This window comes from Arvicola amphibius, chromosome 5 (assembly GCF_903992535.2).
Source record: "Arvicola amphibius chromosome 5, mArvAmp1.2, whole genome shotgun sequence".
NCBI lineage: Eukaryota > Metazoa > Chordata > Mammalia > Rodentia > Cricetidae > Arvicola > Arvicola amphibius.
In genome coordinates, this window is record NC_052051.1 from 54,794,279 (window position 1) to 54,809,669 (window position 15,391).

At 40.0% G+C, this 15,391-nt stretch overlaps 1 protein-coding gene across 1 annotated transcript in view; it reads left to right on the top strand.

Annotated features, from left to right (window-relative positions):
- The window catches only part of Ttbk2 (tau tubulin kinase 2), a 123,690-nt gene that overhangs the window by 26,275 nt on the left and 82,024 nt on the right, over window positions 1-15,391 (top strand). Inside the window, 2 exon segments of the mRNA XM_042055143.1 lie at window positions 3,479-3,614; window positions 10,391-10,538. Of these exon segments, the coding sequence (XP_041911077.1) occupies window positions 3,546-3,614; window positions 10,391-10,538 (217 nt within the window). The 5' untranslated portion in view covers window positions 3,479-3,545.

Below are 15,391 nucleotides of genomic sequence, written 5' to 3' on the forward strand. Positions count from 1 at the left end.
CAGCCAAGCCCTCAAGGGAGGGAAGTGATCAAAGGCAGGAGGTAGAGATAATTGGGAGCTATTTTAGAAGTCTCTTCATGGCTGGCCAGATCGTGGTAGCACAGACCTTCAGTCCCTGCGCGTGAGGTGAGACAGGCAGATCTCTGTGCGTTTGAGGACAGCCTAATCTACAAGAGTGAGTTCCAGGACAGGAGGGACTAGACGTGAAACCCTGTCTTGAAAAACAACAACAAAAAAACAAACAAACAAAAAAAAGCAAAAAAGCTGCTTCATTAGTTTGGTTATCCTATAAGGATTCCAGGTTTTATGCTTTTTTGTAAGTGGGTATTCTTAGATTAATTTAAATAATTAGTATTTTCCAAGTTCTGAAGAACTCTGCTGGCAGTACTATTTTATTCCATGTTCTTTCCTTAAATTTAGAGTGAAGTAATGGAAATTGTTCTCTATAGTGTTATCTAATAATCTCATTTTTTTTTTTTTGGCTTTTTGAGACAGGGTTTCTCTGCAGCTTTAGAGCCTGTCCTGGAACTAGTTCTTGTAGACCAGGCTGGTCTCGAACTCACAGAGATCCGCCTGCCTCTGCCTCCCGAGTAATAATCTCATTTAAAATGTAAATTTATGGACTTTTTAAATATAGAGGTTGTTCTCAAACTCATTATATAGGTGTGGAAGGCCTTGACCTCCTGATTCTCTCTGCCTCCGCCTTCCAAGTTCAGGGATTATGGGTGTGTACCGCCATTCTCTAGTTAAATTTATTTTTTGTTATGGTAAAGTATACGTATTTGCCTTCTTAAGCATTTTGAAGTAAACAGTTCAGTGTTAAGTATATTTGTTAATTAACTTTTTACCTCAAACTGGATCTTTTTCCCTCTCTCAGAATTGTAAAACCAGTAAGATCAAGTGCCTATTGAAAGAGACTCACTCTTGGCTAAGAAGAGAAGTAGGAAATAGGTTGGTATTGCTTATACTTAGGTATCCTGAGAGGGGATTGCTAGAAATGGATGTTAAGTTTTTTTCAGTTGCACAGTGGGATGTGCGCATGTGCTGCTGCCCGTGTGTGGTAGTCAGAGGACAACCGGCAGGAGTCAGTTTTCTCCTTCTACCACGTCGGGCCTGCCTGTAACTACAAAGTCATCTTGCTGGCCCAAAGATCAAGTCGATTATTGTCTTTGACCAGATGTCTTTTGGAAAACCTGTAAGGTCTTCATTACCTCCAAGTTCTTTTTATTTTCTTTTTCTTGTTTGTTTGTTTTTCAAGACAGGGTTTCTCTGTAGTTTTGAGCCTGTCCTGCTACTTGCTCTGTAAACCAGGCTGGCCTTGAACTCACAGAGATCCGCCAGCCTTTGCCTCCCAAGTACTGGAATTAAAGGTGTGCACCCCTACTGCCCAGCTTTACTTTTCTTTTTGAGGCCAGAAGAGGGCATCAGATTCCCTGGAACTGGAATTACAGATGATTATTAGCTGCCATTTGGATGCTAGGAAATGAAAACACACGCACGCACTAAACAAACAAATAAATAAATAATCAAACCACATATGAGAGAAATTGTCTTTCAGAGTCTGGACAGATCTTCATGTAGCCATTAGCCTTGCCCTTGATGTGTAGCTGAGGGTTGTCTTTGTGTCCTTAGTGTTGTCTGGGCACACTTAAGTGGCTGTGGCGGATACGTCTGCTTTCCGGCCCTTGATTGGAAGTTTGCCTACAGTTACGAAGAATCATTTCATTGCTTTTGAACTTAACTTCCATTTTCTTTTTCTCTTTTAAATATAAGCAATTAGTTTAATCTACTCAACATTTGCCTCCTTTTCACACAGAAGGCAGCATACTATAAACTCGTTTCTTTATCTAATCTTTCTGTTAACAGTATTTGAATTAGGAAGACATTTCAACTGGTAAAGTACTGCCTCTTAAACACAGGTCCTTTGTTTGATAACCAGACCCCACATAAAAATGCTGGGCGTATGGTTCTTTCCTTGTATCCCCACCACTGCGGAGTCAGAAACAAGAATGGGGCGTGCTGGCCAGCTAGTTTAGCCTAATCAGTGAGTCCAAGGCCAGTGGAGGACTGTTCAAAGGTGGTGTTCCCCTGTGTCTTGGTCAGGGTTCTACTGCTGTGATGAAACACCATGACAACAGCAGTGTGGAGGGACAGGGCAGGCTATTTTGTCTATGCTCCCTCGTCACTGCTCATCACCAGAGGGAGTCAGGCAGGAAGCTAGAGCTGAGGGTTGATACGGAGGACATGGAGGAGTGTTGCTTACCTGTTGCTCCTCATTGCTTGCTCAGCCAGGACCACCAGCCAAGGGATAGCACCACCCACAATGGGCTGGTCCCTTCCCCATCAATCACTGAATAAGAAAATGCCTATAAGCTTGTCTACAACTGGGTCTTATGGAGGCATTTTCTCAATTGAGGCTTCTTCCTTTTTGATGACTCTATCTTGTGTCAGGTTGACAAAAAACTAGCCAGCACACTGAGGATGTCATCGAAGGTTGTTTTCTGGCCTCCACACATGCAACACATTAAAAAGTCACTCTAATATTTTACTCTCTTATTCATGGAGTAAGTATGCTCTTTATTTTCTACAGGTATACTGTACTTTTACTGTTTTTCTTTTAAAAAACAGTATCATAGCGTTTTGTCACAGCCTTTTTTGCCTACATAATGAATCTCTATGCATTTGAAGTGCATCTTCAAACTTAGATTTCGGTGAGATTTCTTAGCAGGTAAAGGTGCTAACTGCCAATCCTGACAACTTGAGTTCAATCACCAGAACCCACATGGTTAAAGAACAGAACTCACTCTTGCAAGTTATCGACTTCACTTCAGCATGTATCAACACACACACACACACACACACACACGTGTAAAATAAATGAATGTAATAAAATATTAAATGTTATTAGCTCTGATGATATTAAATTGTATTCTAAATTTGTTAAACTGCAAGCTGTTGCCAAGTCTGGTAGCATATGCCTGTGATACATTTGAGGCTGAGCATGAGAACCACAAGTTCCAAGCCATCTTGGGTTACAGAGTGAGTTCAAGATAGGTCTGAACATTTGAGACCCTGTCTCAAAAAAGTAAAAAGAAGGCTAAGGATATAGCTTAGTGGTAAGGCCTTGTCTAACATGCACAGGGCCCTAGGTTTGAAACTGTAAAGTGTTATAGATGGCTCCCTTGTTTTTTTTCCCTGGCAGTGTGTGTACTCAGGATATTGGTCTGTCTGGGTCAAGGGCCACTGACCATCATGCTTCTTCAGTTCTGTAACTATGTGCACTGTGTCTTTGTGATGGCTGGTCCACTTTACTGGGAAGATCGTGTATGTTACACAGTGTTTGGAATGTAGATGTAAGGATCCCCTACCCTTCTGAGGAAGCTACATAATTAGTGTATAGGATCAATAGATTTCTTGAGATTAGAATGTTATTTGTGTGTTAATTAGCTCTGCTACTGCTTTTTTTCTTTTGTTTTAGATTAAATGGAAACCACCCTTGGGAGCTAGATGCCTGTGTAGCTGTTATACCACATCAGTGTTTTGCAATGAGTGGGGGAGGAGAGCAGCCAGACATCCTCAGTGTTGGAATCTTGGTCAAAGAACGATGGAAAGTGGTGAGTATGGAGTGGAGACAGGAGAGTGGGGGAGGGGGTAAGCATACAGGCTGGTATGTTTTGGTATGCTGATAGAAGTAACATTTCTAAAGGACTAATACCTATGTTTTTATTTACCTAAAACAGGTATTTTAATTTTTATTCATTTTTTTGTTTTCTTGAGACAGGGTTTCTCTTGTGTGTAACAGCCCTGGCTGCCCTGGAACTCACTTTGTAGACTAGGCTTGCCTCAAATTCAGAGATCCACCTGCCTCTGCCTCCTGAGTGCTGGGATTAAAGGTGTGAGCCACCACTGCCTGGCTTGACTTTTATTCATATGAGTGAGTTTTGTTTATGCTCTAATTCTTAAGTTTGCTTCATAAATTCTAAATTTTTCTTTCTGTAGCTAATATTATAAATATAAATAAAAGTGCTTGAGGAAAGAACAAATTAAAAAGAATTTGAAAGTTCAGTAAACTGCCATTTCTTTTTTTCTTCTACAACACTATTAAGAAAACTTCTAGTTTGGTTGTGGTAGCACATGCCTTTAATATCAGACAGATGGATCTCTGTGAGTTCCAGGCCAGCGTGGTCAACAGAGTGAGTTCCAGGCCAACCAGAACTACACTGAGAAACCCTGTCTTAAAAAAGAAAGAAGAAAAGAGAAAACTTCTAAGTGTACACAAAACAGACATATGATAAATTGCTGTGTACTTAGCCTACACTTAGTTTCTGGTTAGGATATATAATCTTGTTTCTTCTAGAGTATTTTAGTTCTTACATCAGTATGTATCTATAAAGAAATATAAGGACTTATTTTTCAAAATTATTCACTTATAAAAGTTTTTACTTTTTTTATGATAGTAGCAGGATCAAATTCAAGGCGATTGATTCTGTTATGTAGACTTAGAGACCAGGGCAGTTAGAAACCTTTTGGAAAGGAAAGGGGTAGAGGAAAGGCTGGTGGGGGAGAAAAGAGACAGAGAAAGAGAGAATGAAGTAAAAGAGAAGGGAAAGTATTTGGTCCAAAATAGTATCTTACGCCTGTAGTCCCAGTACTGAGGAGGCTGAATTTGAAGCTATCCTGAACTGTTGGTAGGTCCCAGGTCAGCCTGGGTCACAGTGTGAAACTGTCTCACAGAAGGGAGCAGGTGCTGGAGGGATGACTCAGTGGGCTCTTGCTGCTCTTGCAGAGAACCCAGGTTCAGTTCCCAGCACCCACATAGTGACTCACAAATGTCTGTAACTCCAGTTCCAGAGGATCTGATGCCATCTGCCATCTTCTGATGCTCACATGGTACATATACATTCATACAGGCAAAACACCATACACATAAAATATAAACATCTAAATGTAAATGAAGCAAAATGAGTCAACCAATAAAAGCACTTGCCTCCAAGCTTGATGACCTGAGCTTTCTCCCAGGATCCCACATGGTGGAAAGAGAGAATTGACTCCTGGAAGTTGTCTTTTGACTAACACATGTGCACCTTGGCCTGCGTGCATGCCTGTGTGGACACACACAGACATACTAATAAAAAAATTGTGATATGTTATAGTCCATTGTTATTATTATCCTTAGAGATTTTTAGATTGTGTTCATCTGATTAAAGGGATACCCATTAAGAAGCCTCCAGCGTTCTGTCTTAGTTGCTTTTCTATTGGTATGGTAAATAAATCACCATGACCAAGGCAATTTATAAAAGAAATCATTTAATTGGGTTTACTGTTTCAGAAGGTTAGAGATCATGACACAGCAGAATGTGGTGTCACGGACAGCTGAAAGCCCACATCTTGGTGTGATACTCAGGCAGGCAGTGAGAAGCACACTGAGAGTGTATTGAGCCTTTTGAAACCTCAAAACACCCCACCTCCTTCAATAAGGCCACACCTCTAAATCCTTCTCAGACAGTTCCACCAACTAGAGAGAGACTAGATACTCAAACTTGTGAACCTATGGGGAGCATTCTCGTTCAGACTATCACATTTGAATTTGAACTAAATGCTTTTAGCTCAAATTCAAAAGTCCCTATAGTCTCTTATAGTCTCAATACCATTTTAAAGTCTAAAGTCCAAATCTCTTCTGAGACTCAAGGCAGTCTCTTAATTATAACATCTTATAAAATCAAAAAACAAATTACATACTTAGAACATGCAATGGCACAGAATATACATTACCATTCAAAAAACCAAGCGCTCAAGACTGACAAGCAGGAGACAAAGAGTACACACTGGGAATGATGCCTTGAAGCCTGTCCCTGTGGCACCCCTCCTCCAACAAGGCCTTATCTCCTAATCTTTCCCAAACATTCCCACCAACTAGAAATCAAGCATTTAAATATATGAACCTTTGGGAGCCATTCTTATTCAAACCACCACAGGTTCTAATAGGCCTTTAGTTTGTTTTATGTCAATGTTTGGTGCTTTGAAATAAGATCTCACTGTGTAGCCCAGCTGGCTTTCAGCTGAGTCATGCTGTCTCAGCTGCAGCCTTCCAAATACTGGGGTTCTAGGTGTGCGCTAGCTCCTAGCAGTCCTCCAGTGCTGGGGGGACCCTAGGCCTCCCACTGGCTAGGCAAGCCCTCCTTCACTGAGATACATACCCTTGCCTCTCCCCAACAGTCTTTTAATGACTTTCTTGTCCTAGAACTGGAATATATCCTCTGACAACTTAATTAAGGACTTATTTTTTGTTTTTAATAATTATCTTTTAATTATCTTTAATGTTATTCAGTGTTTTGTCAACTAAAGTTTTCTTATACTAACAGGTTTTAATTGTTTTAGCATTTCTCTAAATCTACTAATAGGATAGAGACTCTTTAAGGAAAAAAAAAGTCTTTCAGTGGCTTTAAATGTTTTTATTATAGTCAGTCATGGAGACTCACGCCTTTAATCCTAGCACTCAGAAGACAGAGGTGTAACAGGGCTTGCTTTGGGCGCCATTTTGTAACATGAGGGCCGCGCTCGCTGGGTTTTTGTCTGCCTGGTTCCCCAGCCATTTAGTCCCAGAGAAAATCACACAGAGTCTACATTAGGTTATAAACTCCATTGGCCCATTAGCTCAGGCTACTTATTAGCTCTTGTAGCTTATATTAACCCATTATTCTTATCTATATTAGCTCCCTTGTCCTGACAACTACAGCCGACGGGTTGTGGAACTTGTCCCCCACATTTGGGAGGAGGATGGCATTTTGTAAGGATTCTTCATTGTTTTTATTTTGTTTTGTTTTGTTTGTTTTGTTTTTTGAAACAGGGTTTTACTGTGTAGCCCTGACTGTCCTGGAACTCAGTCTGCAGACCAGGCTGTCTTCAAACTCAGAAATCAGCTGGCCTCTGCCTCCTGAGTGCTGGAATGACAGCCCTGCTAGAATTCATAATTGTTAAGGATGGCATCTATGTGTGCGCGTGCATGCGAGCGTGCGCACGCGAACACACACGCATGGTGTGTTAATATCCAAGGCTATATAGCAAACTATGTTAAAATAGTCATAGGTTAATCATCTTATTTTGCCTATAGTTTTATAGATTAGGAATTAGGAATGAGGGTTTACTCATTCAGTAAAGTGCTTACCACACAATTGAGAGGGCCCTGAGTGATCTTCAACATCCATACAAAAAAAAAAAAATACTGGACCAGGAAGATAATACAAATGAGGACCTGCTGGGTGTTGTGGTGCTTGAGAAGTAGCGGCAGAGGCAAGAGGCCACCGTGGGGCTCACTGGCCTGCCAGCCTAGTCTGACCAGTAAACCCTGTCCCCAGTGAGAGACCCTGTCTCAAAAATCACAAGCTTATTAACCTGCATACACTTTTACTTGCATGAGTGTACACACACGCACACACACACATGCACACACACACGCACATTAGGGACAAGTTTACCTGGGTGGCTTGGCCATTAGTTCTGGCAAGTTTGGTTGTGCTAGAGACTCTATTTCTGTATGGCTTCTTTACTCCCTGACCTGATGCCTTGGGCTTGTTGGCACTCTGATTCTCCTACTTTGGTAGCTCATTTTCTTTGGAATCTCCTGTGCCTATGACTTCTGAAGATAACCACACTTTCTATATTTGCTTTTTTAGAGGCAAGATATAAAGTCTACCAGGCTGCTTAAGTTTTCTCTTCAGAGCAGGCATATTATCATTGTTCTTTTCTGTTGGTTAATCAGTCATAAGAGCTACACACATTTAAGAAGGTGGGAAAACAGACCCTATAGCTTTAATTTTATTTTTAATTTTTGCCAGTGCTGGAGATTGAACACAGTACTTTGTGTATATGCCTAGACAAGAAACCCTCTACCACTGTATTATATTACCAGACCCTACCTTTTCACAGGGGAGTGTCAGGGTCACAATTCCTTGTTCAATATGAAAGTCTTCTGTACTTAACATTATAAGGAGGAGGATGGGTGCTGAAAAGATGGCTCAGAGGTTAAGAGCACTGGTTGCTCTTCCAGAGGTCCTGAGTTCAAGTCCCAGCAACCACATTGTAGCTCACAACCATCTGTAATGAGGTCTGGTTCCCTCTTCCAGTATGCAAGCATACATGCAGGCATACTGTATATATACATAATAAATAAAATAAATCTTTTTTAAAAACAGAAGGATGAGAGATAATGTAGTGGATATATTTAATGTTTGTGCCTTTATTTAGCATACTATATTACTTGTGACTTTGTTTTTACCTCAGAACTAATGAAGATATTATAAGGTTTTGTCAAGGTTAAACAAATTACTGTTCTATTGTTCAAATTACATTAATAGAAATAGACTAAGGACCCAACATAGATTTTAAAAAATTCTGTCATTTATTTGAAATTATTTTGTGTATCAAATAATAAGCCATCAGTCAAAATAATAAAAACATACCCTTAGTACTTACTATGTTTTGTTTCTTTGCTTTGAAGCAGAGTCTTATGTTGTCCAGCTTGTCCCTGAATACCTAGGCTAAGGTACCCTCCCAGCTTTCTCTTTCAGAACAGCTAAGTTTTTGTTTTGTTTTTTTTTTTGAGACAGGGTTTCTTCTGTGTATCCCTGGCTGTCCTGGAACTCTCTCTCTCTGTAGTTCAGGCTGGCCCTGAACTCGCAGAGATCTGCTTGCCTCTGCCTCTGGAGTGCTGGGATTAGAGGCATGAACCACCACTGCCTGGTTTTAGTTTTTAAAACTTACATTAGGTTTTATTTAGTGGACAACATACAAAGAATCACAAGTACCAGCTAGAGCCCTACAAAGTACAGCACACTTCACTGCATAGACCTGGCACCTGGTTCTATCCCATGCTCACCCTGTAGTTCCTTATCTTACTCCTTCTTATCACCAAACAAATTTAAAATGGCCATGGCTTAAACACGCAAAACCACCTTTGTAAATAAGCTGTAATTATATAGTTTGGACTTTGTTAAGCAGTGTGTAAAGAAGAAGGTTAAGTGACCTCTCCTTGAAGAAGCCTACTTCTGTGGAGTGAGACAGGACAGACAAGCAACACGAAGTTGGATGTGGTGTGCACTTCTGTAATTCTAGCACTTGGGTGGTGCAGGCAGGAATATCAAGAGTTCAAGATCACTATTGGAGGCCAACTTGGATGCAAACCCAGTTTACCCAGCATGGTGTGGGGTGCCTTTTAGGCCAGTCTGGTCTACATAGTGAGTTCCAGAACAGCCAGGGCTGCAGAATAGAGACTTTGTCTCTGAACAATAGAAAGTTACTCAACAAACTTAAAAGCCAGTGATAAGCCAAGGTATGGCCTGATAAAATTCTTAATTGAAAAAGTAAACAAATAATTTTCATAGAAATTCAGATGATAAATTGGCCTAAGGGGCTGGGCATGTAATTCAGACAGGCTCTGCACCTGATCTGCACCACAGGAAGAAAGGGAAGGAGGTCTAGAGCATAGATAAGGGCATTAGTGAGAATCCCAGTGGAGAAGTCAGCAGGGCTTGACAAGAGCATGGGCTTCTTGGAAGGTTTAGAATTTTGGGCCTCATGTGTTACCTTTGCATTACATTCCAAATGTTTGTTTATAAGAAGAAAGGGCTTCAGGAAGTGGAGAACTGGTTTCTTGCTTGCATCTTGCATAAAGTATATCACCCACCCCAGATTTTCAGAGCCCTTTACAGGTCTAATTGTGACTAGCTTTCAGAACCTGTTTATGATACTCAAATATTCTGATGTTCTCCAATTAGCATTTAAAGTGTTTGATGAAAGCAATTAAGTTGATTACAGCTTATTATTTGAAGTGTAGATGAATAGTAGTGTTTGCTCTCTGAGATCGTGTAGAACCACTCTTTGCTTGTTGTGTGGATCCTGCTAATCCTGCCTCAGAGAGGAGAATGAACTAGATGCTAGCTGCTTATCCCATTCTTCAGCCTCCCTCTTTACCCATAGACCAGATTTGTTCTATATAAGATTTTAAATGGCAAAAATATTTCATTGATTAAAAAGTCTGCAAATGAAATTAGATTAGAACTAATCTGGCTATTGAATGGTATTTATAGGAATTGATTCTTTTAGATATTGTGGGTTTTTTTTGACAATTTCGATGTTAGCTGTAGACCTTTAATAATTGTTTATAACTGAAATAATTTCATTATTTCTGTAGACAAATCTCTAGGAAGTGTTGTTGATATTATCTCCAGACAATTGTTTTCCTCTTGCTGTATAAATAATTTAACAATATTGAAATCATTTATTATAAAATAGGACTAGTAAAATTACATGTTTTTTAAGTGTAAACGTGAATTGGCTTCCAATTAGAATCTTTGCATAATTTTGAATTGTTCTTGTTTTGTTTTCTGCGCAGTTAAGAAAGATTGGGGGTGGGGGCTTTGGAGAAATTTACGATGCCTTGGACATGCTCACCAGGGAAAATGTGGCACTGAAGGTGGAGTCAGCTCAGCAGCCAAAGCAAGTTCTGAAGATGGAGGTTGCCGTGTTAAAGAAACTGCAAGGTAAGCTTGTCGAATGACATGCAGCGAAGTTTTGTATGACAGTTAATTGCTCTAATCTTCCCTTGTTAAGTTCTCTATACTGCTAGTCTCTGGACTGCTCTGGTGTCAGCGAGGTATAAGCATGCTGAGTATGTTTGTGTTGAAAGCTTTGTTATGTAATAGAAATATGAGATTGTTAAGAGTAATTGGGGTTTGGGAATTCCTCTTCAAGGTAAGGATGAGAGATAGAAAATTAGAGTCACCCCACTACTTTAGAAAGTGTTATCCTAAATCTGCTATGGTAACATTTGAATCTTCCTTTGAACCAATCATAAAATACCTCTGAAACATTTCTTCATTTGCCTTTGTATGTTAAACATTCTTGAATCTTATCATGGAAGCTATCTTCAAATTATACTGCAGGATGGATTAAAAAATGCTAAGTAAGGCTTTGTGTGTTCTCATTAACTTTAGTTTCAGAGCATAGCTCATCATATTTGAAGTTCATCTTACTCAAGTACCTATATTTTTTCAATAATGAAAAATCATTTTTTCTGACTTCAATCTAATAGTCATACAAAACCCTGAATGTGTTGATGTCTCATTATCTCTGTCTTTAATATATGGTACATTGGTATTACTAATATCAAAGATACATAAGGTTGATGACTAATTTGTTCTTTGTTCTAAGATTTTCAGTTGTCCAAGATTCTCTACCAGTTGTTTAATTGGATTGTGATGTAATGCTAATAAAATAAATTTTCGAAGTTGATTTTAGCTCAGATTTAGCTTTCCCATGGCACAGTATATTAGGAAGATAGTAGATCACTTAGCCCTAATTGTCACTGCTAAGAAACAAAGAATCAGAAAAGGATGGCTCTTTCACCCCCCCCCCCCCCCCCCCCCCCCAGTTTTTCTCAACTCATTGAAGAAGCCATATGGAAGTACTGCTGGGATTGCCTCCCCAAGGCTGCATAGAACCTGTGATCTCCTCTAATACTGGCTGCACCCACAGGGGCACAGATGATGACAGAGCTCTGCCTGGTCGGTGTCATTTTACCAGTCTCTACCCTTGGCGCCGGGGCATGGTCCTGTGAGACAGGAGGCTGCTGCAGCTCTTTCAGGGCTTCTCCTAGCTACTTTGGCCTTGATTTGCTTAGGATTCTGTGTGATAAAGCTTAAAGATAAGTCTAATACTTTTTATGGGTAAAACTGTTAGACATTGTGCTCTTTTTATTATTTATTTATCTATTTATACAGTATTCTGTCTGCTTATATGCCTGCAGGCCAGAAGAGGGCACCAGACCCCATTACAGATGGTTGTGAGCCACCATGTGGTTGCTGGGAATTGAATTCAGGACCTTTGGAAGAGCAGGCAGTGCTTTAACCGCTGAGCCATCTCTCTAGTCCCAGACATTGTGCTCTTCTTTTCAGTTTGTCATTTAAAAAAGTTACTGTCTAAATGTTTTTCTTGTATGCTCAGACCTATATGAACTCTGTTCCTCAGAACTTCTTACTTTCCACAAATGAATAGGTTTTTAGTCTTCTGGTCTATATTTCAGTGAGGTTGTCCTTGACCCTCTTGTTTTGGCTTCTTAATGTAAGCCTCCTGCATACTTAATGCTTCGCACCTTCTTGTTGTTGTTGTTGATAATGCTCGGCATCTGGACCATTGGGGACATTTTTGTGGTGCTGAGCTATTCTTACTTTGCTGGTGGCACGAGGTGGAACAGAGTGACTCCAGTATGTAAGAAGACTGGAGGCTAACTTCTTATGAGATTAGTCTCCTGTATCCCAGACTGACTGACCTATGGTTGCCAAGGATGACCTAGAGCTTCTGATCCTCCTGTTTCCCATCTCCTAAGTGATGGGATTACAGATAAATGCTACTGTATACCTGCTGACCATGACAAAAAATAAAAGAAGCTTCTCTGGCTAGAGCTGACAGCAGCCCTAAACTGTAGGCACAAACATAGTTGTTTAGAGGCTAGATTGGCATATCATATCCATTTAGCAAAACTACAAGAGTAGCTTCCCCATTAAGATTTATCACCTTCATAGCCAGCCACAGGCTTTGACCTAGTTTAAAGTACCAGATGTAAGTGGGCATTAACTCCAGTCTAAAGTTCGTTACATAACACAGTTCTTGAGGAAATAATCATAAAAAGGAAGCCTCATAACAGACTTTGCCAGCGTTGCGGTGGTGGTTTCAGTTGGTAGTACTGCACACAGGGGCCACCACTGAGTAAGACTGTGGGTGACAGCTCTTTCCTGGCAGCCTGCCTGCCTCCTCTGGTAGTGTGAAGGCTGCCTAGCAGGGATGAAGCTTTCCAGCCCAGTCTGGCTTGATTTCTCTGTATCTTGTGCCCAAAGCTAATGACGTCTTCTTCGACAATAAGGGTTTGCCATCTAGTTCTAGTGGACAGCTACCACTAGCAATAAGTTGTACTATTTTAGGGGTTTCAGAATCCTCCTTGACCAATAACTTTTCAGGAGGTAGCCTATCCCTGACACTGGAACTTTTACTTATGGTTTCTAGGAGCACCTTTATCCCCTCAAAACCATTCCTTAAATTTTTGCAAAAGATTTGTGTGCATGTGTGAGACACACACACACACACACACACACACACACACAGAGAGAGAGAGAGAGAGAGAGAGAGAGAGAGAGAGAGAGAGAGAGAGAGAGAGAGAGAGAGAGAGAGAGAGAGGAAAGAGAGAAGAGAGAGAGAGGGAGGAGAGGGGGGAACAGCAGAAGAGGGCATTGGATTCCTAGAACTGGAGTTATAGTTATATATTGTAATATATATATATATATATATATATATGTATATATATATATGTGTGTGTGTGTGTGTGGGCTCTGGGAACTGAATTCTAATCTGATGCAAGAGCAGAAAGCTTTCAACCATCATAAGCCTCATTGAGTTGTGGTTTTTGTTTTCGAGACAGAATTTCTCTGTGTAGAGTTTCCAGGCTGTCCTGGAACTCACTCTATAGGCCAGGCTGGCCTTGACCTCATAGAGATCCACCTGCCTCTGCCTCTTCAGTGCTGGGATTAAAGTTGTGTGCCACCACCGCCTGAAAAGAAGCATTGGTATTCTTTGAAGGTCTGATAAAATTTACCAGTAAAAGTATCTGAACCTTTTCTCCTTTTTAGTTGGGAGTTTTAAAATATTATTTCAGTCTCATTGTTTGTTATACATTTGTTTAGATTGTCTCATTTTGATTTAATTTGGCATGTCTTATTTTTTTGGACCCTAGAGTCCAATCATCAAGGAGGAGTCGCCCCAAGAGAGACCATCTCTCACACCACAGCTACTGTAAAAGCATGAGGATTTTATTAATTCTGTCATGACAGGGTCTTTCAGCATTTGAGGAGCCAGAAAGACCCCAAATGGCTGGTTCAGGCTATTTTTAAAGGAAAAAGCTACAGGAACAAGGGGGGGCGCTGTCTGGGGGTTGTTCTTTAACTATTATGATTAGCTTATTTAAAAGGGCTATTACCAATAATTGGCTGGAGAACAGTTGCCAGATCAGATTAGGTAAGGGGGAACATCTGAGGGTCACTTTGCCCCTTTCCCAAGGACTGAGTCAAAACACCAGGAACTGAGTCAACACCTAAGGGTTATCTTGCCCCTATTCAGGGAGATGGAAAATTCCCAACATCTCAGTACGTCATATGTAGCTGTTATGTCCTTGGTTCCCAGGGGAAGGAGGAAATACTACTGCTGAGAGGCCTCAAAATTGGCCTCAGAGTTGTCAGAAATGGCTTTAGAGTTATTTTAGAGTTCTACATTATGCATCCAGAAATTAATTTTCTTAGACTTTCCAATTTATTGACATTATGATTTCAAGGGAAAATGTTGTGATAGTCTGAATTTCATTGGTATCTGTTGCAATGACTCACCTTTCATCTCCAGTTGTATTAATTAACACCTTTATTTGATTATTTTGACTAAGAATTAACAATCTTGTTTATTTTTTCAGTTAACCAGCTTTTTGTTTCATTAAGTCACTGTATTTTGTTTGTTTCAATTTCATTAATTTCTTGATTATATTGCTGTCTGTCTACTTATTTGAGATTTGACTTGTTCTTTTATTTCCAGGTCCCTTAGGTGTATCATTATTTATTTGAGAGTTCTATGATTTCATAATGTCTTTTAGGATTACTTTCATTGTATCCCACAGTTTTGGTGTGTTGTGTTTTCATTTCTATTTGATATTAGGAATTTTTAATTTCTCTTTTTCATTATTCAATAGTGTGTTGTTTAATCTCTATGAGTTTGTGTTTTAGGGGTTTTCTTGTTGACATGCATGTAGTCTTACTCCATTATGTACAATACAAATAGTTATTTCAGGACCGGGCAATGGTGGCACACGCCTTTAATCCCACTGGGAGGCAGAGGCAGGCGGATCTCTGTGAGTTTGAGGTTAACCTGGTCTACAAGAGCTAGTTCCAGGACCAGCACCAAAGCTACACAGAGAAACCCTGTCTTGAAAAACAAAACAAAACTTAAAACAAAAATTTCAGGTTTTTTTTGTATTTGTTGAGACTTGCTTTTTGTCCCAATGTGTGATCTATTTTAAAGAATGTTTCATGGGCTGCAGACAAGAGCATGTGGATAGATTGTTTTGTAGAGGTCTGTTACATCCACTTGATTTTTAATGTCATTTAATTCACGTATTTCTCTGTTAGTCTCTGGGGAAGTTAGTTGATGAGCGTGGGGCATTCAGGTCACCCACTGCTGTTGTGCTAGGGTTAATCTGTCTAATAATTTTGTCTTGTGAAATTGGATACACTTGTGTTCAGGGCATATATGTTGGGACTGTATGTCTTCTTAATGGATTGTTCCCTAATCAGCATCTTTATCT